General features: G+C 46.8%; 1 protein-coding gene across 1 annotated transcript in view; it reads right to left on the bottom strand.

The window, feature by feature from the left end:
* Positions 1-27080, bottom strand: part of LOC110524255 (yjeF N-terminal domain-containing 3) — a 159967-nt gene that overhangs the window by 10843 nt on the left and 122044 nt on the right. The window contains exon 2 of the mRNA XM_021603739.3: positions 5899-6007. Coding sequence (XP_021459414.1) covers positions 5899-6007 — 109 coding nt within the window. The remainder of the gene's footprint in view (positions 1-5898; positions 6008-27080) is intronic.

Here is a 27080-nt window from a genome sequence, read left to right as displayed (position 1 = left end):
CCTCCGTGCTACATTCTTTTGAGGATGTTATCATTTGACATCCTATGATATTACAGGTCCCATTTTCTGTGCAACCTCTTCAAAAAATGTATGGCCTCCAAGGTTTTTGTGACAGGGTGGATCTTCACCATTTTCTAGGGCTCGCTGGTACCAGCACCAATGCACACACCTATCCTGTAGTTGGAAGGGAATCCTCTCGTGCCAAGTGCCATCAAATGATACATTAAGGTCTATGATGGCATCCTCATCCAACAACTCTGCTATGTCTGGGTCTATATCTGCGTATGCTCTTCTAATTATCTTTGCAGCACTCTGACTGTAGCACTCTCTGAATCTCTGGATCTAAAGAGGGGGGATAAAGTACTCATTATGTCTGTCGACATCACAGTCATAACTACAGGACAAAATATCAGCATGGTACCCTACGTAAATATTAGCATATCAGCATGTATTTACTTTATGTAAAGCTAATTTCTCACCAATCACATTAAGCTACAGCCCTATGACACTGTAGGCTAATGTGACAGTCTCATTGTGTAGGTATGTTTTCCAATCACTCTGTTTTATTCCCTTTGAATACATTTGCTGGAGCAAGGAAATAAATATTATTTATACACAGCAAGTCACCTGACAATCATGGGCTACTCTCCCTTTTTATTTCTGTGTCACTCTGGTCATTTCTCTGATATAAGCGGAGACTCAAGGAAGGAATCCCTAGGACTTTGCTCATTTTCTTTAGATCTGCATAACCAAGTCCAAGTTCATGGGCTAGAAGAACCATCCTCACATTCATATCAAATGCCACATATCCCCTGGAGCACCCCTGCAGCCTGGAGGAAGTGTAAACACTCCTCCTAAATTCATCACGATCACCTTCACAGTCGGCACATTCTATCATGACAGAATGCCTGGTTGGTGGGGTCTATGGTGATTAGACACTGTGGACAAATCAAATAATGTACAAGTTGGTTTATTTGTGACATGTGGAATAAAAGCCACTGTTGGCTGGCTGATGTCTAGTTGATCGCCGATAGTTGTCATCTTCATCTCCACTAGAGATTTTCTCATTTTGTCTCTCTTTACGTGGATTCTTCGAGGAAGCGCTGCGCTGCATTTTAACCAAACAGATTACTGGAAGGGGCCTTTAAATGCCAGTAACCAATATGATGTCAGAAAATGACTCGTCTTTCAGCACGAAGAACTACGTCTACAAAGGATATAGCCATGTATGGACTAGCTAACTATATTCCCCGGATAACAAGCCTTTAAGTGATATATGATTCAACATGGAGTTTTCAAAATACCATGTTTCATGTTGACCTTCAACCGCTATCAAGAACCACATTTTTGGTAGGTGTAGTTGACATAGTTGGGATAAAATGATACAAATAAAGTATGTATATACATTATTGCCGATTTATTTGTACATTTTATGAAAGTATGGAAGTTAGTTGCAAAATATCCCAAAATCTGAAAACTGATAGATTTTGCCTGTGGTGCCTGGCCTTAAGAACTCTCAGACCATGAGAACCAAGATTGAACTATTTGGCCTGAATACCAAGCGGTCATTTCTAGAGGAAACCTGGCACCATCCCTATGGTGAAGCATGGTGGTGGCAGCATCATGCTGTGGGGATGTTTTTCAGTGGCAGGGACTGGGAGAATAGTCAGGATCGAGGGAAAGATGAATGGAGCAAAGTACAGAGAGATCCTTGATGAAAACCTGCTCCAAAGTGCTCAGGACCTCAGACTGGTGTAAAGGTTCACCTTCCAACAGGACAACGACCCTAAGCACACAGCCAAGACAACGCAGGTGTGGCTTCAGGACAAGTCTCTGGATGTCATTGAGTGGCCCAGCCAGAGCCTGGACTTGAACGTGATCGAACATCTCTGGAGAGACCTGAAAATACCTGTGCAGCGACGCTCCCCATCCAACCTGATAGAGGTGTGCAGGTGTGCTAAGCTTCATATCGAAGAAGACTTGAGGCTTCCACAATGTACTGAGTAAAGTGTCTGAATACTTGCCAAGAATGTGCAAAGCTGTCATCAAGGCAAAGGGCGGCTACTTTAAAGAATCTAAAATATAGTTTGATTTGGTGAACATTTTTTTGGTACTATATTTTTTCTTATGTGTTATTTCACAATGCAGAAAAAAAACGGGGAAAAACAAAACGTGAATGAGTAGGTGTGTCCAAACTTTTGACTGGTACTGTATGTTAATGTGATATGTCAATACATTTCTTTTGGTAAAAATATGTTTTTGCTTTGTTATGAGTTATTGTATGTATATTGATGAGGAAGGGAAAAAACGATTTAATACATTTTAGAATAAGGCTGTAACGTAACAAAATGTGGAAAACGTCAAGGGGTCTGAATACTTTCCAAATGCACTGTATGTCAGCTCACCAGGCTCCTCAGTCCTATCCTCACAACATACACATGCACACACACATAGTACACACAGGAGCAATGACTGTATTGCCTCCCTGACATCCATAGTAATGAGATACATCTGCTCTTGTCCACCTGACATTCACACACACACACACACATAGACACATGTCCCACTACACACACACACATAAATACCTTCATACATAAACTACCGTTCAAAAGTTTGGGGTTACTTAGAAATGTCCTCGTTTTTGTAATAAAAGCACATTCTTCGTCCATTAAAATAACATCAAATTGATCAGAAATACAGTGTAGACATTGTTAATGTTGTAAACTACTATTGTAGCTGGAACTGGCTGATTTTTAATGGAATATCTACACAGGCGTTGTTAGCTAATCCAAGTTTATAATTTTAAAAGTTTAATTGATCATTTGAAAACCCTTTTGCAGTTGTGTTAGCACAGCTGAAAACTGTTGTACTGATTAAAGAAGCAATAAAACGGGCCTTCTTTAGACTCGTTGAGTATCTGGAGCATGAGTATTTGTGGGTTCGATTACAGGCTCAAAATGGCCAGAAACAAAGAACTTTCTTCTGAAACTCGTCAGTCTATTCTTGTTCTGAGAAATGAAGGCTATTCCATGCGAGAAATTGCCAAGAAACTGAAGATCTCATACAATGCTGTGTACTACTCCCTTCACAGAACAGCACAAACTGGCTCTAACCAGAATAGAAAGAGGAGTGGGAGGCCCCGGTTCACAACTGAGCAAGAGGACAAGTACATTAGAGTGTCTAGTTTGAGAAACAGATAAATAGTACCCGCAAAACCCCAGTCTCAACGTCAACAGTGAAGAGGCGACTCCTGGATGCTGGCCTTCTAGGCAGAGTTGCAAAGAAAAAGCCATATCTCAGATTGGCCAATAAAAATAAAAGATTAAGATGGGCAAAAGAACACAGACACTGGACAGAGGAACTCCGCCTGATCATTACACAGGTGCACCTTGTGCCGGGGACAATAAAAGGCCACTCTAAAATGTGCAGTTTTGTCACACAACACAATGTCACAGATGTCTCAAGTTTTGAGGGAGCGTGCAATTGGCATGCTGACTGCAGGAATATTCACCAGAGCTGTTGCCAGACAATGTAATGTTAATTTCTCTACCATAAGCCACCTTCAACGTTGTCATAGAGAATTTAGCAGTACGTCCAACTGGCGCACAACCGTAGACCATGTGTAACCACGCCAGCCCAAGATCCCCACATCTGGCTTCGTCAACTGCGGGATCGTCTGAGACCAGCCACGCAGACTGCTGATGAAACTGAGGAGTATTTCTGTCTGTAATAAAGCCCTTTGTGGAGGAAAACTCGTTCGGATTGGCTGGACCTGGCTCCCCAGTGGGTGGGCCTATGCTCTCCCAGGCCGGGGGGTTTTTACTTGGCTCATCGAGCTCTAGCAACTCCTTGTGGCGAGCCGGGTGCCTGCAGGCTCACCTCGGTTGTCAGTTGAACGATGTTTCCTCCGACACATTGGTGCGGCTGGCTTCCGGGTTAAGCAGGCCGTCATGTTTTGGAGGATGCATGACTCGACCTTCGCCTCCCGAGCCTGTTGGGGAGTTGCAGCGATGAGATAAGTCAGAAAATGGGGAGAAAAAGGGGGTAAAATAGGAATAAACAAATAAGAATTATGGGTAAAAATGATCAAGTGTAAGAAAAATACATATTCCCCCCCCCCCCACACACACACACACACACACACATAAATACGGCCACACACTATTAATGAAAGCTGCACAGGATAATGAATATGTTTTACGACGGACATGTTGACATTTTGAACACATCCTGAGTAGACAGAACAGGGACCCAGGGACAACACACTCCAGCGTTTACTGCTCCGTGGAAGCAGAACATTATTTGTCTCCCCAGGTGTTGAAAGGCTTCCCAACCCAGACTGAACACAGGCGCCGCTCCACACGCACTCCAGCCCAGATCACAGAGGAACACACCGGAGATGGACCCGTCATGGCCCGTGTGGTTGCTGCCGGGGGATTGGATGTCTTTGGACGTATGGGGGGGGGGGGGAATTACTTGGTGAAAAATGAATCTATCTGGCAACTGCAACGACTGCAGTGAAATCATAAGGCCCTACTACTGCACTTTTCTTCAATAACAGTGATGTCATGCATGTGTGTGCAGAAGCCCCAGGCCAATCCGGGTCGAGCCAGGCGCTGTTTGTCTAGCTACGGTATGTGTGCTGCGGCTGTGTCCGCTCTGGCCATGGACCATTGGCTGCTGGTGATAATGGTGGTAAGGGGATGTGGTTGAGGTAATCAGACTTTCTCTCTCTCTCTGAAAGGAAAGTGTCTCATATGTCTGGAATCTCAGGGAGCATTTATCACACCACACTGGGTGCCCGTGGAGCAAACGACCGCAGGGTTAAACCAACCAACCGTCTGGTCAAAGGAACCACGTGTGTTCCTGACAGCTCCACAGAGACACACTCCAGACACTGCTGCTGCTACCGCTGACTACAGGCAGTCTGACTTGGAGAACTTACACACACAGACACACACACACACACAAGCTAAAAACAGACACATGATACATAAGCAGACACATACACGTGCTAACACACACACACAAAAGGGACTGATAAGGGGCATGTGGACTTGCCAGACTGGCTCCCAGCTGAGCAGATCAGTCTCTCATCAGACAATCAGGCCAGATAGAGCTTCTGTTCACTGATGTGCCTCAGGGTTTATGGAGCAGAGACACAGCATTGTTGAGGGGGACAGTTCTCCCACAACTGTAAATAAACACCCACACTCACTGTTTTTTCGAGAATACAGGGTGGCACAGTGGTTAAGGGCGCTGTACTGCAGTGCCAGCTGTGCCACCAGAGACTCTGGGTTCGCGCCCAGGCTCTGTCGTAACCGGCCGCGACCGGGAGGTCCGTGGGGCGACGCACAATTGGCCTAGCGTCGTCCCGGTTAGGGAGGGCTTGGCCGGTAGGGATATCCTTGTCTCATCGCGCACCAGCGACTCCTGTGGCGGGCCGGGCGCAGTGCGCGCTAACCAAGGTTGACAGGTGCACGGTGTTTCCTCCGACACATTGGTGCGGCTGGCTTCCGGGTTGGATGTGCGCTGTGTTAAGAAGCAGTGCGGCTTGGTTGGGTTGTGTATCGGAGGACGCATGACTTTCAACCTTCGTCTCTCCCGAGCCCTACGGGAGTTGTAGCCATGAGACAAGATAGTAGCTACCAAAACAATTGGATACCACGAAATTGGAGAGAAAAAAGGGGTAATTAAAAAAAAAAAAAAAGAATACAGAGAACAGAACAGTCCCTGTGTGTTCCCTAAATCTCTATTCACAGTTCCTAGCTATTAGAAAGTTGCATGGGTTTGAAATACTGTTAATACTATCAGCATCAGAATCTGGGGAATGAGGGATGAAATGGATGAATGGTCCCAAAAAAGGTGATTCTTGGAGAAAGAATAGGGGGGTACCTTGGTGATGGCGATGGCACAGGCGTGCCCCCAGATCTCTATGAGCTGCTGCTGGCCAAACCTGTAGTCCCTCAGCAACTCTGTCTCAATGGCTGCTGTCTCCACTTTACTGTAAGGGAAACACAACACCGAGCATTAGCATCATCAATCAGATTCAGTCAATCACAATTCTATTATATACTGTACGGCATCACTGTTTATGCATCTCTCAGGAGATAAACCTCAAAAACACATGTTGTTGTGTTGCGTTAAATGCTTGGTTGGGGATTGTCGGAGGCCTGAAGTCTTTCCGGTACCAAGTTTAAGTTTATGAAGTAGGTATTTACATGGCTCTGAAAGAGGGTGCTGTCAGGAACAAAATGATTGGCACCCTTGATAAAGATGAGCAAAAACAACTGTATATAATAAATAATACAAATACTGAGTTATAAAATATGCAATTTTTTAACTAATATAAATTGTTCAGATTGTTCAGATTTAAAAAAAAGACAGGAGTAAAGATTATTGGCACCCCTTTTTTTCAGTACTGCAGCACCCTAACCTTGCGAGGCACCCTAACCTTGCGAGGCACCCTAACCTTGCTAGGCACCCTAACCTTGCGAGGCACCCTAACCTTGCGAGGCAACCTAACCTTGCGAGGTTAACGACAGTCTTTTTCTAAAATGTTTAATGAGATTACAGAAGACATTTGGAGAGATCTTAGATCATTCCTCCATACAGAATCTTTACAGATCCTTGATATCCTTTGTCTGCGCTTATGGACGGACCTCTTCAATTCAAACCAAAGGTTTTTAATTGGGGTTCAAGTCCAGAGACTTTTTTTCAATTAACTATTTCTTTGTGGATGTTGATGTGCGCTTGGGGTTGTTGTCTTGCTGGAAGATCCACTTGCGTCCAACTGCCAGCCTCCTGGCAGAGGCAACCAGGTTTTGGCTAAAATGTCATGGTACTTGGTAAAGTTCATGATGCTGACCTTTAACAAGGGTCATAGTACCAGTGGAAGCAAAATAGCCCCATAACATCAAAGATGCACCACCATATTTTACCGTAGGTATGAGATACTTTTCTGCATAGGCTTCTGTTTTTCGACACCAAAGCCACCATTGGTGTGTGTGGCCAAAGAGCTCTATTTTCATGTCATCTGACCATAACACCACCTGGAGTTTGATCAACGGCATTTACACTTGGATTTGAACCGCTGCATGGTCAATTTTGAATTAGGTAGTCGCATGGCTCTGAAACAGGTATATGAAAAAGGCGTAAAGTTGAAACAGGCCGTAAACTGATGTCAATATACTGGGGTGAGCTCGTTAAACCAGAGGGAAAGGGAGCATTGAAAACCGATCCTACAGTAGCTACATGGCACCGCGTGTGTGCTTGTGTGCAGTATGTGCCTCATTTATGTGTGTATGTGAATTCTGGATGCATTGTTTCTGTGCTATTTGTCATTCTGTGCATGCTGGCTGTGTGACTAATGCTCCTGTATCAGAGCGAGGGAGGTTGGTCTGCTGGTTTGACCTGTCTGGTTTTAGTCTGACTGTGTGTGTCACAGGTCAGGACAGGCGACAGGGACACTGCTACTGATATGTCCCCTCTCATCCACTACGTGAACAGATCCTATAAGGCAAAAAAAAAATGGCTTGTGTTGTCTGCACGTGAACTGCTGTAGGCACACAGAAAGTACAGTATTCCTTATCACACTAGGGACACCTGGTGGAGAGCTGGAGTACTACATCACACATTTCTCTTGACGACGATGGAGAACATTATATTCGAAGCATATTGTATGATAGCATATCTAAATGGACGTGTTTATAAGGTGTAATAATTTAACACATTTTATTAGAGTGAGAATTGATCGATGCAGTCACAACATTCTAATAACATGTCGATGTCCTATTTGACCAAATGTTCGCAGATAAAAAGTAAATAATGTGTTACCAAGACAACATAGATCCATTTAGTTTGCATGAGTTCAGGAGAGAAAGGGAGAGAGGAAGAGAAGGAGAGAAATCAATCACATCAATATACTGTGGAAGCAGCGGGATCTAACCATTTCGAACCTCGCTATAGAGCTAACGGTCAGTTTGTGTGTGTGCGTGTTCGCACGCGGGTGTGTCACTGCTGCTTGCGCATGTGTGTCACGTCTTTGCCTTTAAGGCGGCATTTGTGTTTCCAGCAGGAGTATTTTTGTTTACAGCATAATCTGTGTCAGCTGATGCTTTGCTCTCACACATACAATATAAAGGAGCACAAATAATCTCTTCTTCTCATAACCTTTTTCATCCTCCATTTGTGACTACAGAGACAATCTAAAGCACGTAACTGCATTAGGACTCAATTCAATCCATAGCGTTGAAGATCTGCTTTATAGCGCGATTGACAATTAATGGCAATGTTCCCACAGTCGCAGAGATTGCATTCAAGGTAAACGCTGCATAGGTCGGATCAATTGGAAATTACTTTTAAATGTGAACCGCACTACAATGCAGATGTTCTGTGCTATGGATTGAATCGAGCCCCTTGGAAGCTCAACAATGACTAAGGAGTTTGTCTCTGATGTCAAACCTTATTCAGACTTACATTTTATGACGAAACGCTTTAATAGTTATTTCAGGTCCTCAACAGCTGAAAGTCATATGTTGAAAGCATTTCAAACGCTATCACCCTGGCAGACAAACCCCACATTCACATCTCCTAACCAACAAAACAGATGGTGAAAAAACACCATCCGAAGAAAATAAATAGCCTGCAGGCTAACAACACACAGGCATCATAAACATAACCTTCTTTCATCATAACCAGAACCTTCATTTCACTGTAACTAGTTGAATGCTAAAGGTTGGCCCAGCGTTCCCTTCTCTTGTGGCTCTAGGATCACTGTGTTAAAACCCACCTCGTCCAACAGGGCTTTTGGCATTTAGCTCAGCCAATAGAGCATCACAGCTGTCACCCAGGGCTAGCCTGGGGCAGACTGCCTGGCTCACTGACACATGATGGTCTTTTACAAAGATCACCTTTGTCCACTATGTTGGATGGATGCTCTTATAATAGGACTATAGTACTTTTACAGTAAGCTATGGAGTAGAATTGATCCTTGGTCACTGCCTGTAGGGCTAAATAAAATGTAAAGCTAACCCTTGTCACCTTGGTTAGATGTTGCCCGTAAGCACCAATTTAGGGTCAGCTAACCCTCACCCAATCCTAACCTTAACCATTAGGGTGGGTGGGGGGCATAAAACTGACCTAAGATCTGTGTTAGTCTGGGGAACATCATCCTACCCCACTATTTACAGTTCTCTTGGTAGTGAGGAGGTATCACCACTAGGAAGCAGTGTAGAGCATACAGAATGCAAGACCCCTGATCATGGCATCTAGACCAGGCCAAATGGCACCCATATTGAGTGTGCTGGGTCGACAGAATTCAATATAACATATTGTATCTCTTTAGCTGGGTCAATAATGAGACAGAACTCCCTGTAGTTCATGTTCCCAGTGAACAGAAAACACACAGTACTGTAGTCCTTCAAAAAGTATGTGAACCCTTCGTAATTACCTGCATTTTGGCATAAATTGGTCATAATATTTTAACTTTTTCTCCCCAATTTCGTGGTATCCAATTGTTGTAGTAGTTACTATCTTGTCTCATCGCTACAACTCCCGTACGGGCTCGGGAGAGACGAAGGTTGAAAGTCATGCGTCCTCCAATACACAACCCAACCAAGCCTCACTGCTTCTTAACACAGCGCACATTCAACCCGGAAGCCAGCCGCACCAATGCGCCGGAGGAAACACTGTGCACCTGGCCACCTTGGTTAGCGTACACTGCGCCCAGCCCGCCACAGGAGTCGCTGGTGCGCGATGAGACAAGGACACCCCTACCGACCAAGCCCTCCCTAACCCGGGCGACGCTAGGCCAATTGTGCGTCGCCCCACGGACCTCCCGGTCGCGGCCGGTTATGACAGAGCCTGGGCACGAACCCAGGGACTCTGATGGCACAGCTGGCGCTGCAGTACAGCGCCCTTAACCACTGCGCCACCCGGGAGGCCCTCTGGTCATAAAATTTGACCTGATCGTCATCTAAGTCACAACAATAGACAAACACAGTCTGTTTAAACTAATAAAGCACAAACAATTATGCATTTTCATGTCTTGATTGAACACAACGTGTAAACATTCACAGTACAGGGTGGGAAAAGTATGTGAACCCTTGGATTTGATAACTGATTGACCCTCTATTGGCAGCAATAACCTCAACCAAACAAATTTTCAACCATTCCTCTTTACAAAACTGTTTCAGTTCAGCAATATTCTTAGGATGTCTGGTGTGAATCGCTCTCGAGGTCATGCCACAGCATCTCAATCGGGTTGAGGTCAGGACTCCGAATGGGCCACTCCAGAAGGCGTATTTTCTTCTGTTGTAGTCATTCTGTTGTTGATTTACTTCTGTGTTTTGGGTCGTTGTCCTGTTGCGCTTCAATTGGTGGACAGATAGCCTTACATTCTCCTGCAAAATTTCTTAATAAACTTGGGAGTTCATCCATTGATGATAGCAAGCTGTCCAGACCCCGAGGCAGCAAAACAGCCCCAAACCATGACGCTCCCTCCACCATACTTTACAGTTGGGATGAGGTTTTGATGTTGGTGTGCTGGGCCTTTTTTTCTCCACACAGTGTTGTGTGTTCCTTCCAAACAACTCAACTTTAGTTGAATCTGTCCACAGAATATTTTGCCAGAAGCACTGTGGAACATCCAGGTGCTCTTTTGCGAACTTCAGACGTGCAGCAAAGTTTTTTTTTGGACAGCAGTGGCGTCTTCCCTGGTGTCCTCCCATTAATACCATTCTTGTTTAGTGTTTTACATATCGTATCCTCGTCAATAGAGATGTTAGCATGTTCCAAATATTTTCTGTAACTATTTAGTTGACACTCTAGGATTATTCTTAACCTCATTGAGCATTCTGCGCTGTGCTCTTGCAGTCATATTTGCAGAACAGCCAGGAGAGTAGCAACAGTGCTGAACTTTCTCCATTTATAGACAATTTGTCTTACCGTGGACTGATGAACATCAAGGCTTTTAGAGATACTTTTGTAACCCTTTCCAGCTTCATGCAAGTCAACAATTCTTGATCTTAGGTCTTCTCTTTTTTTTCTCCGAGGCATGGTTCACATCAGGCAATGCTTCTTGTGAATAGCAAACTCTAAATGTTGCTGTGTTTTTTATAGGACAGGGCAGCTCTAACCAAGATCTTCAATCTTGACTCATTTATTGTACTCCAGGAAAGCTGACTCCTGATAGGCTAATGACTTGTTGTGATTTAGATCAAAATCAGATCAAATTTGATGACCAATTTATGCAGAAATCCAGGTAATTCTAAAGGGTTCACATACTTTTTTTTTGCCAGTGTAGCAGCAGCAGAGACGGTAACAAGCTGGAGAGTCCCAGTGTTGCACCCCTCCCTTCCTCCCCTGGAGTCTCCATTAATTTCCCTGTGTGTGTGGTGGCCAAAGTGTCCCCATGGTGTGGCGTTGCTCCACGCCACTCAGGCTTTGGCTCAGGGTGCTCAGCTGTGAACAATTGCCTCTTAATGAGCCTGTTTACTTCCACAGCCCCAGCCTGAGGGGAAGACAGACAGACACACACACACACACACATGTATGCGCCACAAGTACACACAAACACACCACTTCTCAAACACACACTCACTAGCATTTGTATTATTATGAGCAGAGGGCTGCTTGTAAAACACTTTGCTTCCACGTCACTCCAACAACGACATGGAAACGTTCAGTAGGGCCTACACACAAAACGCACACAATTAAGACGGGGTGGACCACATGACTCAACATCACAACACTCTCTCTAATGCAGTGCTTCCCAAAATGTTTGTCATAATTGGGGAACATCCCGCGCAATTCTACACATTTTGTGGGTGGTTTCTGCAGGTGGTGACCACAGACCACTTCTCAGTTCCTATGCTTCCTGGCTGATGTTTTGGTCATTTTTTAATGCTGGCGGTGCTTTCACTCTAGTGGTAGCATGAGACGGAGTCTACAACCCACACAAATGGCTCAGGTAGTGCAGCTCACCCAGGATGGCACATCAATGCGAGCTGATGCAAGAAGGTTTGCTGTGTCTGTCAGCGTAGTGTCCAGGGCATGGAGGCGCTACCAGGAGACAGGCCAGTACATCAGGAGACGTGAAGGAGGCCGTAGGAGGGCAACAACCCAGCACCTCCGCCTTTGTGCAAGGAGGAGCAGGAGGAGCACTGCCAGAGCCCTGCAAAATGACCTCCAGCAGGCCACAAATGTGCATGTTTCTGCACAAACGGTCAGAAACAGACTCCATGAGGGTGGTATGAGGGCCCGACGTCCACAGGTGGGGGTTGTGCTTACAGCCCAACACCGTGCAGGACGTTTGGCATTTGCCAGTGAACACCAAGATTGGCAAATTCGCCACTGGCGCCCTGTGCTCTTCACAGATGAAGGCAGGTTCACACTGAGCACATGTGACAGATGTGACAGAGTCTGGAGACGCTGTGGAGAACGTTCTGCTGCCTGCAACATCCTCCAGCATGACCGGTTTGGTGGTGGGTCATGGTGTGGGGTGGCATTTCTTTGGGGAGCCGCACAGCCCTCCATGTGCTCGCCAGAGGTAGCCTGACTGCCATTAGGTACCGAGATGAGATCCTCAGACCCCTTGTGAGACCATATGCTGGTGCGGTTGGCCCTGGGTTCCTCCTAATGCAAGACAATGCTAGACCTCATGTGGCTGGAGTGTGTCAGCAGTTCCTGCAAGAGGAAGGCATTGATGCTATGGCTGTTCTCTCTCTCGCTCTCGCTCACTGTTCTCTCTCTCTCTGGCTCAGACTGTTCTCTCTCTCTCTCTCTCTCTCTCTCGCTCAGACAGTTCTCTCTCGCTCTCTCGCTCAGACTGTTCTCTCTCGCTCAGACTGTTCTCTCTCTCTCTCGCTCACTGTTCTCTCTCTCTCGCTCAGACTGTTCTCTCTCTCTCGCTCAGACTGTTCTCTCTCTCTCGCTCAGACTGTTCTCTCTCTCGCTCAGACTGTTCTCTCTCTCGCTCAGACTGTTCTCTCTCTCTCTCGCTCAGACTGTTCTCTCTCTCTCTCGCTCAGACTGTTCTCTCTCGCTCAGACTGTTTCTCTCTCTCTCTCTCTCTCTCGCCCAGACTGCTCTCTCTCTCGCTCAGACTGCTCTCTCTTTCTCTCTCGCTCAGACTGTTCTCTCTCTCTCTGACTGTTCTCTCTCTCTGACTGTTCTCTCTCTCTGACTGTTCTCTCTCTCTGACTGTTCTCTCTCTCTCACTGTTCTCTCTCTCTCGCCCAGACTGTTATCTCTCTCTCTCGCTCAGACTGTTCTCTCTCTATCTCTCGCTCAGACTGTTCTCTCTCTCTCGCTCAGACTGTTCTCTCTCTCGCTCAGACTGTTCTCTCTCGCTCAGACTGTTCTCTCTCTCGCTCAGACTGTTCTCTCTCTCTCGCTCAGACTGTTCTCTCTCTCGCTCAGACTGTTCTCTCTCTCGCTCAGACTGTTCTCTCTCTCGCTCAGACTGTTCTCTCTCTCGCTCAGACTGTTCTCTCTCTCGCTCAGACTGTTCTCTCTCTCTCTCTCTCGCTCAGACTGTTCTCTCTCTCTCTCTCTCTCTCTCGCTCAGACTGTTCTCTCTCTCGCAAAGACGGTTCTCTCTCTCTCGCTCAGACTGTTCTCTCTCTCTCGCTCAGACTGTTCTCTCTCGCTCAGACTGTTTCTCTCTCTCTATCTCTCTCGCTCGCTCAGACTGTTCTCTCTCTCGCTCAGACTGTTCTCTCTCTCTCTCTCGCTCAGACTGTTCTCTCTCTCTCGCTCACTGTTCTCTCCCTCTCGCTCACGCTCACTGTTCTCTCTCTCTCTCTAGCTCAGACTGCTCTCTCTCTCTCTCCTGCCCAGACTGCTCTCTCTCTCTCTCTCGCCCAGACTGCTCTCTCTCTCGCTCAGACTGTTCTCTCTCTCTCGCTCAGACTGCTCTCTCTTTCTCTCTCTCTCTGACTGTTCTCTCTCTCTGACTGTTCTCTCTCTGACTGTTCTCTCTCTCTGACTGTTCTCTCTCTCTGACTGTTCTCTCTCTCTGACTGTTCTCTCTCTCTGACTGTTCTCTCTCTCTCTGACTCTCTCGCTCAGACTGTTCTCTCTCTCTCAGACTCTCTCGCTCAGACTGTTCTCTCTCTCTCTGACTCTCTCGCTCAGACTGTTCTCTCTCTCTCAGACTCTCTCGCTCAGACTGTTCTCTCTCTCTCTCTCGCTCAGACTGTTCTCTCTCTCTCTCGCTCAGACTGTTCTCTCTCTCTCGCTCAGACTGTTCTCTCTCTCTCTCGCTCAGACTGTTCTCTCTCTCTCTCGCTCAGACTGTTCTCGCTCTCTCTCGCTCAGACTGTTCTCTCTCTCTCGCTCAGACTGTTCTCTCTCTCTCGCTCAGACTGTTCTCTCTCTCTCGCTCAGACTGTTCTCTCTCTCTCTCGCTCAGACTGTTCTCTCTAGCTCAGACTGTTCTCTTTCTCTCTCGCTCAGACTGCTCTCTTTCTCTCTCGCCCAGACTGCTCTCTCTCTCTCGCTCAGACTGCTCTCTCTCACTCAGACTGTTCTCTCTCTCTCTCTCTCGCTCAGACTGTTCTCTCTCTCTCTCTCGCTCAGACTGTTCTCTCTCTCTCTCTCTCGCTCAGACTGTTCTCTCTCTCTCTCTCTCGCTCAGACTGTTCTCTCTCTCGCTCAGACTGTTCTCTCTCTCTCTCTCTCCCGCTCACTGTTCTCTCTCTCTCGCTCAGACTGTTCTCTCTCTCTCTCGCTCAGACTGTTCTCTCTCTCTCTCGCTCAGACTGTTCTCTCTCTCTCGCTCAGACTGTTCTCTCTCTCTCGCTCAGACTGTTCTCTCTCTCTCGCTCAGACTGTTCTCTCTCTCTCGCTCAGACTGCTCTCTCTTTCTCTCTCGCCCAGACTGCTCTCTCTCTCTCGCTCAGACTGTTCTCTCGCTCTCGCTCAGACTGTTCTCTCTCTCGCTCAGACTGTTCTCTCTCTCTCTCTCTCTCGCTCAGACTGTTCTCTCGCTCTCTCGCTCAGACTGTTCTCTCTCTCTCCCTCTCTCTCGCTCAGACTGTTCTCTCTCTCTCAGACTGTTCTCTCCCGCTCAGTTCTCTCTCTCTCTCGCTCAGACTGTTCTCTCTCTCTCTCGCTCAGACTATTCTCTCTCTCTCTCTCTCGCTCAGACTGTTCTCTCTCTTGCTCAGACTGTTCTCTCTCTCGCTCAGACTGTTCTCTCTCTCTGACTCTCTCGCTCAGACTGTTCTCTCTCTCTGACTCTCTCGCTCAGACTGTTCTCTCTCTCTCTCACGCTCAGACTGTTCTCTCTCTCTCGCTCAGACTGTTCTCTCTCTCTCGCTCAGACTGTTCTCTCTCGCTCAGACTGTTCTCTCTCGCTCAGACTGTTCTCTCCCTCAGACTGTTCTCTCTCTCTCTCTCACTCAGACTGTTCTCTCTCTCTCTCGCTCAGACTGCTCTCTTTCTCTCTCGCCCAGACTGCTCTCTCTCTCTCGCTCAGACTGTTCTCTCTCTCACTCAGACTGTTCTCTCTCTCGCTCAGACTGTTCTCTCTCTCGCTCACTGTTCTCTCTCTCTCGCTCACTGTTCTCTCTCTCTCGCTCACTGTTCTCTCTCTCTCGCTCACTGTTCTCTCTCTCTCGCTCACTGTTCTCTCTCTCTCGCTCACTGTTCTCTCTCTCTCGCTCACTGTTCTCTCTCTCTCGCTCACTGTTCTTTCTCTCTCTCACTCACTGTTCTCTCTCTGTTCTCTCTCTCTCTCGCTCACTGTTCTCTCTCTCTCTCTCTCTCTCTCGCTCAGACTGTTCTCTCTCTCTCTCGCTCAGACTGTTCTCTCTCTCTCTCGCTCAGACTGTTCTCTCTCGCTCAGACTGTTCTCTTTCTCTCTCGCTCAGACTGCTCTCTTTCTCTCTCACCCAGACTGCTCTCTCTCGCTCAGACTGTTCTCTCTCTCACTCAGACTGTTCTCTCGCTCACTCTCTCTCGCTCAGACTGTTCTCTCTCTCTCTCTCGCTCAGACTGTTCTCTCTCTCTCTCTCTCGCTCAGACTGTTCTCTCTCTCGCTCAGACTGTTCTCTCTCTCTCTCTCTCTCCCGCTCACTGTTCTCTCTCTCTCGCTCAGACTGTTCTCTCTCTCTCTCTCGCTCAGACTGTTCTCTCTCTCTCTCGCTCAGACTGTTCTCTCTCTCTCGCTCAGACTGTTCTCTCTCTCTCGCTCAGACTGTTCTCTCTCTCTCGCTCAGACTGTTCTCTCTCTCTCGCCCAGACTGCTCTCTCTCTCTCGCTCAGACTGTTCTCTCGCTCTCGCTCAGACTGTTCTCTCTCTCGCTCAGACTGTTCTCTCTCTCTCTCTCTCTCGCTCAGACTGTTCTCTCTCAGACTGTTCTCTCTCTCTCTCTCTCGCTCAGACTGTTCTCTCGCTCTCTCGCTCAGACTGTTCTCTCTCTCTCCCTCTCTCTCGCTCAGACTGTTCTCTCTCTCTCAGACTGTTCTCTCCCGCTCAGTTCTCTCTCTCTCTCGCTCAGACTGTTCTCTCTCTCTCTCGCTCAGACTGTTCTCTCTCTCTCTCTCTCGCTCAGACTGTTCTCGCTCTTGCTCAGACTGTTCTCTCTCTCGCTCAGACTGTTCTCTCTCTCGCTCAGACTGTTCTCTCTCTCGCTCAGACTGTTCTCTCTCTCGCTCAGACTGTTCTCTCTCTGACTCTCTCGCTCAGACTGTTCTCTCTCTCTCTCACGCTCAGACTGTTCTCTCTCTCGCTCAGACTGTTCTCTCTCTCGCTCAGACTGTTCTCTCTCTCGCTCAGACTGTTCTCTCTCTCGCTCAGACTGTTCTCTCTCTCGCTCAGACTGTTCTCTCTCGCTCAGACTGTTCTCTCTCTCTCTCTCTCGCTCAGACTGTTCTCTCTCTCTCTCTCTCTCTCGCTCAGACTGTTCTCTCTCTCGCAAAGACTGTTCTCTCTCTCTCGCTCAGACTGTTCTCTCTCTCTCGCTCAGACTGTTCTCTCTCGCTCAGACTGTTTCTCTCTCTCTATCTCTCTCGCTCGCTCAGACTGTTCTCTCTCTCGCTCAGACTGTTCTCTCTCTCTCTCTCGCTCAGACTGTTCTCTCTCTCTCGCTCACTGTTCTCTCCCTCTCGCTCACGCTCACTGTTCTCTCTCTCTCTCTAGCTCAGACTGCTCTCTCTCTCTCTCTCGCCCAGACTGCTCTCTCTCTCGCTCAGACTGTTCTCTCTCTCTCGCTCAGACTGCTCTCTCTTTCTCTCTCTCTCTGACTGTTCTCTCTCTCTGACTGTTCTCTCTCTGACTGTTCTCTCTGACTGTTCTCTCTCTCTGACTGTTCTCTCTCTCTGACTGTTCTCTCTCTGACTGTTCTCTCTCTCTGACTGTTCTCTCTCTCTCTGACTCTCTCGCTCAGACTGTTCTCTCTCTCTCAGACTCTCTCGCTCAGACTGTTCTCTCTCTCTCTGACTCTCTCGCTCAGACTGTTCTCTCTCTCTCAGACTCTCTCGCTCAGACTGTTTCTCTCTCTCTATCTCTCTCGCTCGCTCAGACTGTTCTCTCTCTCGCTCAGACTGTTCTCTCTCTCTCTCTCGCTCAGACTGTTCTCTCTCTCTCGCTCAGACTGTTCTCTCTCTCTCTCGCTCAGACTGTTCTCTCTCTCTCTCGCTCAGACTGTTCTCGCTCTCTCTCGCTCAGACTGTTCTCTCTCTCTCGCTCAGACTGTTCTCTCTCTCTCGCTCAGACTGTTCTCTCTCTCTCGCTCAGACTGTTCTCTCTCTCTCTCGCTCAGACTGTTCTCTCTCGCTCAGACTGTTCTCTTTCTCTCTCGCTCAGACTGCTCTCTTTCTCTCTCGCCCAGACTGCTCTCTCTCTCTCGCTCAGACTGTTCTCTCTCTCACTCAGACTGTTCTCTCTCTCTCTCTCTCTCGCTCAGACTGTTCTCTCTCTCTCTCTCGCTCAGACTGTTCTCTCTCTCTCTCTCTCTCTCTCGCTCAGACTGTTCTCTCTCTCTCTCGCTCAGACTGTTCTCTCTCTCGCTCAGACTGTTCTCTCTCTCTCTCTCCCGCTCACTGTTCTCTCTCTCTCGCTCAGAGTGTTCTCTCTCTCTCTCGCTCAGACTGTTCTCTCTCTCTCTCGCTCAGACTGTTCTCTCTCGCTCAGACTGTTCTCTTTCTCTCTCGCTCAGACTGCTCTCTTTCTCTCTCGCCCAGACTGCTCTCTCTCGCTCAGACTGTTCTCTCTCTCACTCAGACTGTTCTCTCGCTCACTCTCTCTCGCTCAGACTGTTCTCTCTCTCTCTCGCTCAGACTGTTCTCTCTCTCTCTCTCTCGCTCAGACTGTTCTCTCTCTCGCTCAGACTGTTCTCTCTCTCTCTCTCTCTCCCGCTCACTGTTCTCTCTCTCTCGCTCAGACTGTTCTCTCTCTCTCTCTCGCTCAGACTGTTCTCTCTCTCTCTCGCTCAGACTGTTCTCTCTCTCTCGCTCAGACTGTTCTCTCTCTCTCGCTCAGACTGTTCTCTCTCTCTCGCTCAGACTGCTCTCTCTTTCTCTCTCGCCCAGACTGCTCTCTCTCTCTCGCTCACTGTTCTCTCGCTCTCGCTCAGACTGTTCTCTCTCTCGCTCAGACTGTTCTCTCTCTCTCTCTCTCTCGCTCAGACTGTTCTCTCTCAGACTGTTCTCTCTCTCTCTCTCTCGCTCAGACTGTTCTCTCGCTCTCTCGCTCAGACTGTTCTCTCTCTCTCCCTCTCTCTCGCTCAGACTGTTCTCTCTCTCTCAGACTGTTCTCTCCCGCTCAGTTCTCTCTCTCTCTCGCTCAGACTGTTCTCTCTCTCTCTCGCTCAGACTGTTCTCTCTCTCTCTCTCTCGCTCAGACTGTTCTCGCTCTTGCTCAGACTGTTCTCTCTCTCGCTCAGACTGTTCTCTCTCTCGCTCAGACTGTTCTCTCTCTCGCTCAGACTGTTCTCTCTCTCGCTCAGACTGTTCTCTCTCTCGCTCAGACTGTTCTCTCTCTGACTCTCTCGCTCAGACTGTTCTCTCTCTCTCACGCTCAGACTGTTCTCTCTCTCGCTCAGACTGTTCTCTCTCTCGCTCAGACTGTTCTCTCTCTCTCGCTCAGACTGTTCTCTCTCGCTCAGACTGTTCTCTCTCTCTCTCTCGCTCAGACTGTTCTCTCTCTCTCTCTCTCGCTCAGACTGTTCTCTCTCTCGCAAAGACTGTTCTCTCTCTCTCGCTCAGACTGTTCTCTCTCTCTCGCTCAGACTGTTCTCTCTCGCTCAGACTGTTTCTCTCTCTCTATCTCTCTCGCTCGCTCAGACTGTTCTCTCTCTCGCTCAGACTGTTCTCTCTCTCTCTCTCGCTCAGACTGTTCTCTCTCTCTCGCTCACTGTTCTCTCCCTCTCGCTCACGCTCACTGTTCTCTCTCTCTCTCTAGCTCAGACTGCTCTCTCTCTCTCTCTCGCCCAGACTGCTCTCTCTCTCGCTCAGACTGTTCTCTCTCTCTCGCTCAGACTGCTCTCTCTTTCTCTCTCTCTCTGACTGTTCTCTCTCTCTGACTGTTCTCTCTCTGACTGTTCTCTCTGACTGTTCTCTCTCTCTGACTGTTCTCTCTCTCTGACTGTTCTCTCTCTGACTGTTCTCTCTCTCTGACTGTTCTCTCTCTCTCTGACTCTCTCGCTCAGACTGTTCTCTCTCTCTCAGACTCTCTCGCTCAGACTGTTCTCTCTCTCTCTGACTCTCTCGCTCAGACTGTTCTCTCTCTCTCAGACTCTCTCGCTCAGACTGTTCTCTCTCTCTCTCTCGCTCAGACTGTTCTCTCTCTCTCGCTCAGACTGTTCTCTCTCTCTCTCGCTCAGACTGTTCTCTCTCTCTCTCGCTCAGACTGTTCTCGCTCTCTCTCGCTCAGACTGTTCTCTCTCTCTCGCTCAGACTGTTCTCTCTCTCTCGCTCAGACTGTTCTCTCTCTCTCGCTCAGACTGTTCTCTCTCTCTCTCGCTCAGACTGTTCTCTCTCGCTCAGACTGTTCTCTTTCTCTCTCGCTCAGACTGCTCTCTTTCTCTCTCGCCCAGACTGCTCTCTCTCTCTCGCTCAGACTGTTCTCTCTCTCACTCAGACTGTTCTCTCTCTCTCTCTCTCTCGCTCAGACTGTTCTCTCTCTCTCTCTCGCTCAGACTGTTCTCTCTCTCTCTCTCTCTCTCTCTCTCGCTCAGACTGTTCTCTCTCTCTCTCGCTCAGACTGTTCTCTCTCTCGCTCAGACTGTTCTCTCTCTCTCTCTCCCGCTCACTGTTCTCTCTCTCTCGCTCAGACTGTTCTCTCTCTCTCTCGCTCAGACTGTTCTCTCTCTCTCTCGCTCAGACTGTTCTCTCTCTCTCTCGCTCAGACTGTTCTCTCTCTCTCGCTCAGACTGTTCTCTCTCTCTCGCTCAGACTGTTCTCTCTCTCTCGCTCAGACTGCTCTCTCTTTCTCTCTCGCACAGACTGCTCTCTCTCTCTCGCTCAGACTGTTCTCTCGCTCTCGCTCAGACTGTTCTCTCTCTCGCTCAGACTGTTCTCTCTCTCTCTCTCTCTCGCTCAGACTGTTCTCTCTCAGACTGTTCTCTCTCTCTCTCTCTCGCTCAGACTGTTCTCTCGCTCTCTCGCTCAGACTGTTCTCTCTCTCTCCCTCTCTCTCGCTCAGACTGTTCTCTCTCTCAGACTGTTCTCTCCCGCTCAGTTCTCTCTCTCTCTCGCTCAGACTGTTCTCTCTCTCTCTCGCTCAGACTGTTCTCTCTCTCTCTCTCTCGCTCAGACTGTTCTCTCTCTTGCTCAGACTGTTCTCTCTCTCTCTGACTCTCTCGCTCAGACTGTTCTCTCTCTCTCAGACTCTCTCGCTCAGACTGTTCTCTCTCTCTCTGACTCTCTCGCTCAGACTGTTCTCTCTCTCTCAGACTCTCTCGCTCAGACTGTTCTCTCTCTCTCTCTCGCTCAGACTGTTCTCTCTCTCTCGCTCAGACTGTTCTCTCTCTCTCTCGCTCAGACTGTTCTCTCTCTCTCTCGCTCAGACTGTTCTCGCTCTCTCTCGCTCAGACTGTTCTCTCTCTCTCGCTCAGACTGTTCTCTCTCTCTCGCTCAGACTGTTCTCTCTCTCTCGCTCAGACTGTTCTCTCTCTCTCTCGCTCAGACTGTTCTCTCTCGCTCAGACTGTTCTCTTTCTCTCTCGCTCAGACTGCTCTCTTTCTCTCTCGCCCAGACTGCTCTCTCTCTCTCGCTCAGACTGTTCTCTCTCTCACTCAGACTGTTCTCTCTCTCTCTCTCTCTCGCTCAGACTGTTCTCTCTCTCTCTCTCGCTCAGACTGTTCTCTCTCTCTCTCTCTCTCTCTCTCTCTCGCTCAGACTGTTCTCTCTCTCTCTCGCTCAGACTGTTCTCTCTCTCGCTCAGACTGTTCTCTCTCTCTCTCTCCCGCTCACTGTTCTCTCTCTCTCGCTCAGACTGTTCTCTCTCTCTCTCGCTCAGACTGTTCTCTCTCTCTCTCGCTCAGACTGTTCTCTCTCTCTCTCGCTCAGACTGTTCTCTCTCTCTCGCTCAGACTGTTCTCTCTCTCTCGCTCAGACTGTTCTCTCTCTCTCGCTCAGACTGCTCTCTCTTTCTCTCTCGCACAGACTGCTCTCTCTCTCTCGCTCAGACTGTTCTCTCGCTCTCGCTCAGACTGTTCTCTCTCTCGCTCAGACTGTTCTCTCTCTCTCTCTCTCTCGCTCAGACTGTTCTCTCTCAGACTGTTCTCTCTCTCTCTCTCGCTCAGACTGTTCTCTCGCTCTCTCGCTCAGACTGTTCTCTCTCTCTCCCTCTCTCTCGCTCAGACTGTTCTCTCTCTCAGACTGTTCTCTCCCGCTCAGTTCTCTCTCTCTCTCGCTCAGACTGTTCTCTCTCTCTCTCGCTCAGACTGTTCTCTCTCAAATTCAAATTCAAGCTGCTTTATTGGCATGAAAAACATTGTGTCAATATTGCCAAAGCAACAATGTATACAATATACATTGTAACAAAATTGTAAATGATAGCAAATAATAATATAAAATGGTAGTAAATAATAATACAAAAATAAATACAATAAAATGGTAACAGTCTACAGTAAACATTAATAATTATAGTAATAACAATAATAGTAATAATAAGTAAGTTACTGTTTACTATGCAGATGTTATTATTCAGTGTCCCTCAGGCTATGGCAGGAAAATACATATTTGGCTGCAAGAGGAGCCATTGCTCCTTCGCCCATGAGTATTCTTAGTTTTTCCTCTGGGTTCAATTTGTAAAAATTTGGAATATATGTAGTAATTTCTGTGAATAATGAATCTCTTTGTGAGGAATATTTATCACAGTAAAGGAGAAAGTGCATCTCTGTCTCTACCTCCCCTGTCATGCAGTGACCACATACACGCTCCTCTTTGGGTAGCCATGTCTTTTTATGTCTGCCGGTTTCTATTGCCAATCGGTGGTCACTCAGCCTGTACTTGGTAAGGATCTGTCTCTGCTTCGTATCTCTGACAGAGTAGAGATAATCAGCCAATTCATATTCTCTGTTTAGGGTCAGATAGCAATTTAGTCGGCTTTGGGATTTTGTTTCGTTTTTCCAGTATTGTAAGTATGATTCCTTTGATTGGTTCATGATTTTGTTTATTGGAATTCTTTCTTTTGAAGCAGTGCTGGTGTCAGCTTGATTGGTGAGGTCCAACACCAGCTGACTGAGAGGGCTCGTTTCTGGGCTCAGCTCTTGGGCTTGAAGTGCTTTAAATTGCAGACTCGAATTTGGACTTGAATTTAGATGTAGCCAAAATTTTAATGATCTTTTCTGTATTTTCATTATTACTGGAAAACGGCCCAATTCTGCCCTACATGCATTAGTTGGTGTATTTCTCTGGACTTGTAGAATTTTCCGACAGAATTCTGCATGTAGGGTTTCAATTGGATGTTTGTCCCACATTTTAAAATCCAGTTTATTGAGTGGCCCCCAAACCTCACTTCCATAAAGTGCTATTGGTAGGATTACACTGTCAAATATTTTAGTCCAAATTCTAATTGGGATGTTGATTTTGAATAATTTCATTTTTATTGCATACATTGCTCTGCGGGCTTTTTCTTTGAGTGCCTTCACTGCCATATTAAAGTTTCCCGATGCAGATATGGTCAGACCAAGGTAGGTGTAATTTTTTGTGTGTTCAATTAAGGTGTTGTTCAGGGTGAATTTACATTTTTGTTTCTGACATCTGGGTTTTTTTTGGAAAATCATGATTTTAGTTTTTTGGAAATTTACTGCCAGGGCCCAATTATGGCAATATTGCTCCAGAATATTAATGTTTTGTTGAAGACCTTCTTTGGTTGGTGATAGAAGTACCAAGTCATCAGCATATAGCAGGTATTTCACCTCTGTGTCAAATAGTGTGAGTCCTGGGGCTGGAGATTGGTCCAACATGTCTGCTAATTCATTGATATAAATGTTGAAAAGATTTGGACTCAAATTGCAGCCTTGTCTCACACCTCGACATTGTGAAAAAAATTCTGTTCTTTGGTTTTTGATTTTTATTGCACACTTATTTTCTGTGTACATACATTTTATTAAGTCATACACCTTACCACCAAGCCCACTTTGTAGAATTTTGTAGAATAGCCCTTCGTGCCAAATCGAATCAAATGCTTTTTTAAAGTCAATAAAGCAAGCAAAGATTTTGCCCTCTTTTTTTTTGATGGACGTGTTTATTAATTAGTGTGTGTAAGGTGTATATATGGTCAGTAGTGCGATGGTTAGGGAGAAAGCCAATTTGACATTTACTTATTACATTTTTTTCTTGAAGAAAGGTTTGAATTCTTGAATTCAAAATGCTACAGAAAATCTTTCCCAAGTTACTGTTGACGCAAATTCCCCTGTAATTATTGGGGTCTGATTTGTCTCCACTTTTGTGGATAGGGGAGATGAGCCCCTGGTTCCAGACATCAGGGAAGCAGCCAGAAGTTAAAACCATGTTGAACAATTTAAGCACAGCATTTTGCAACTCAGGTGTGCTGTTTTTCAGCATTTCATTTCTGATGTTGTCTACACCACAAGCCTTTTTTGATTTAATAGATTTTAGCTTTTCATTTAGTTCTTGTTGGGTTATTGGGTAATCTAATGGATTTTGGTTGTTTTTAATGACTGATTCCAGGATGTTCAATTTTTCTTTAATTTCTAATTGGTTCTGGTTTAAGTCTTTTTGTGGGATGTTTTTGTATAGATTATCAAAGTAAGTTTTCCAAATTCCTACATCTTGTATGGCTAATTCTTGTGGCTTTGTTGTGCTTAAATTGTTCCACATGTCCCAGAACTGATTTTGGTCAATTGCGTTTTCAATTTCATCAAGTGTCTTGTTGGTATAATTCAATTTCTTGCATTTCAGTGTTTGTTTATACTGTTTCAGAGTTTCAAAGTATTCATATCGTAGCTCTGGGTTGTTTTGCTGCTTATGTTTTTTGTTTGACATTTGTCTTAGGTGTTTTCTAATTGTTTTACATTCATTATCAAACCATTTGTCAGAAACATTTTGATTTTTGCTTCTGATGTTGCATTGCTTTGGTTTTCTCAAATTTGCTTTCGATGCTGCTTTTTGGAATATGCAGTTGATGTTTTGGGTAGCTGAATTGACACCATCTTTATTGTTTTGGTACTGTGAATTGAAAAACTGTATAGAGTTCATCATTTCATTTGAGTTCAATGTTTCAATGAATGCCTCTGCACTGTTTGGAGCCCATCTGAACGATTGGTTTATGTTGTAAAGTTTATTGGGCTGTTTTTTTGAATGAATATTGCCGGTTAATTTCTTCAGAAACACGTTGATCTGACTGTGATCTGACAATGGTGTCTGTGGTCTGACAGTGAATGCACTAATGGAGGAGGGGTCAATGTCAGTGATGGCATAATCGACTACACTTGTCCCAAGAGCTGAGCAGTAAGTAAACTGACCTAAAGAGTCCCCTCTGATTCTACCATTAAGCATGTACAGGCCTAAGGCTCGACAGAGATGTACTAACTCTTTTCCATTTTTGTTCAGTATTTGGTCAGGACTGTTTCTATTATTTATAATAGGGCTACTGTACAAGGAGGGGTGTCCAAATATGTGGTGGTTACCTCCCGCATCAGTGTAGTCAGGCTCAGAACCTGTTCTTGCATTGAAATCTCCACAAAGAAGCACTTTACCCTGCGCCTGAAATGTAATGATTTCTGTCTGGAGATTGTCAAAAAACTGATCATCATAATATGATGAATCTGAAGGAGGAGCATAAGCTGCACATATGTATACATCATTGTCACAATAGATTGTACCTTTGTTAAGTTTTAGCCAAATGTGAGTGGTACCTTTTTTCATTTCATTCAGTGCTAAGTCCTGCTTATGCCAAATGATGATTCCACCTGAGTCTCGGCCCCGTTTAACATTTTTATGTTTGATTGATGGTAGTAAACTTTCTCTATAGCCTGAGGGACACTGAGTATCTATGTCTCCACGACACCATGTTTCCAGTAGGATTATGATGTCCTGTCCCTTGATGTTTTTAATCAATTCTGGATTAGTTGTTTTATAACCATCTCTCTCTCTCTCTCGCTCAGACTGTTCTCTCTCTTGCTCAGACTGTTCTCTCTCTCGCTCAGACTGTTCTCTCTCTCGCTCAGACTGTTCTCTCAGACTGTTCTCTCTCTCTGACTCTCTCGCTCAGACTGTTCTCTCTCTCTCACGCTCAGACTGTTCTCTCTCTCTCGCTCAGACTGTTCTCTCTCTCTCGCTCAGACTGTTCTCTCTCTCTCGCTCAGACTGTTCTCTCTCTCTCGCTCAGACTGTTCTCTCTCGCTCAGACTGTTCTCTCCCTCAGACTGTTCTCTCTCTCTCTCTCACTCAGACTGTTCTCTCTCTCTCTCGCTCAGACTGTTCTCTCTCTCGCTCAGACTGTTCTCTCTCTCGCTCAGACTGTTCTCTCTCTGACTCTCTCGCTCAGACTGTTCTCTCTCTCTCTCACGCTCAGACTGTTCTCTCTCTCGCTCAGACTGTTCTCTCTCTCGCTCAGACTGTTCTCTCTCTCGCTCAGACTGTTCTCTCTCTCGCTCAGACTGTTCTCTCTCTCGCTCAGACTGTTCTCTCTCTCGCTCAGACTGTTCTCTCTCGCTCAGACTGTTCTCTCTCTCTCTCTCTCGCTCAGACTGTTCTCTCTCTCTCTCTCTCTCTCGCTCAGACTGTTCTCTCTCTCGCAAAGACTGTTCTCTCTCTCTCGCTCAGACTGTTCTCTCTCTCTCGCTCAGACTGTTCTCTCTCGCTCAGACTGTTTCTCTCTCTCTATCTCTCTCGCTCGCTCAGACTGTTCTCTCTCTCGCTCAGACTGTTCTCTCTCTCTCTCTCGCTCAGACTGTTCTCTCTCTCTCGCTCACTGTTCTCTCCCTCTCGCTCACGCTCACTGTTCTCTCTCTCTCTCTAGCTCAGACTGCTCTCTCTCTCTCTCTCGCCCAGACTGCTCTCTCTCTCGCTCAGACTGTTCTCTCTCTCTCGCTCAGACTGCTCTCTCTTTCTCTCTCTCTCTGACTGTTCTCTCTCTCTGACTGTTCTCTCTCTCTGACTGTTCTCTCTGACTGTTCTCTCTCTCTGACTGTTCTCTCTCTCTGACTGTTCTCTCTCTGACTGTTCTCTCTCTCTGACTGTTCTCTCTCTCTCTGACTCTCTCGCTCAGACTGTTCTCTCTCTCTCAGACTCTCTCGCTCAGACTGTTCTCTCTCTCTCTGACTCTCTCGCTCAGACTGTTCTCTCTCTCTCAGACTCTCTCGCTCAGACTGTTCTCTCTCTCTCGCTCAGACTGTTCTCTCTCTCTCGCTCAGACTGTTCTCTCTCTCTCTCGCTCAGACTGTTCTCTCTCTCTCTCGCTCAGACTGTTCTCGCTCTCTCTCGCTCAGACTGTTCTCTCTCTCTCGCTCAGACTGTTCTCTCTCTCTCGCTCAGACTGTTCTCTCTCTCTCGCTCAGACTGTTCTCTCTCTCTCTCGCTCAGACTGTTCTCTCTCGCTCAGACTGTTCTCTTTCTCTCTCGCTCAGACTGCTCTCTTTCTCTCTCGCCCAGAC

Source organism: Oncorhynchus mykiss, chromosome 5, assembly GCF_057628025.1.
Source record: "Oncorhynchus mykiss isolate SJ-2025 chromosome 5, ASM5762802v1, whole genome shotgun sequence".
Lineage (NCBI taxonomy): Eukaryota > Metazoa > Chordata > Actinopteri > Salmoniformes > Salmonidae > Oncorhynchus > Oncorhynchus mykiss.
Note: the sequence above shows the minus strand (reverse complement) of the source record. Positions and strands in the feature narration are given on the sequence as shown.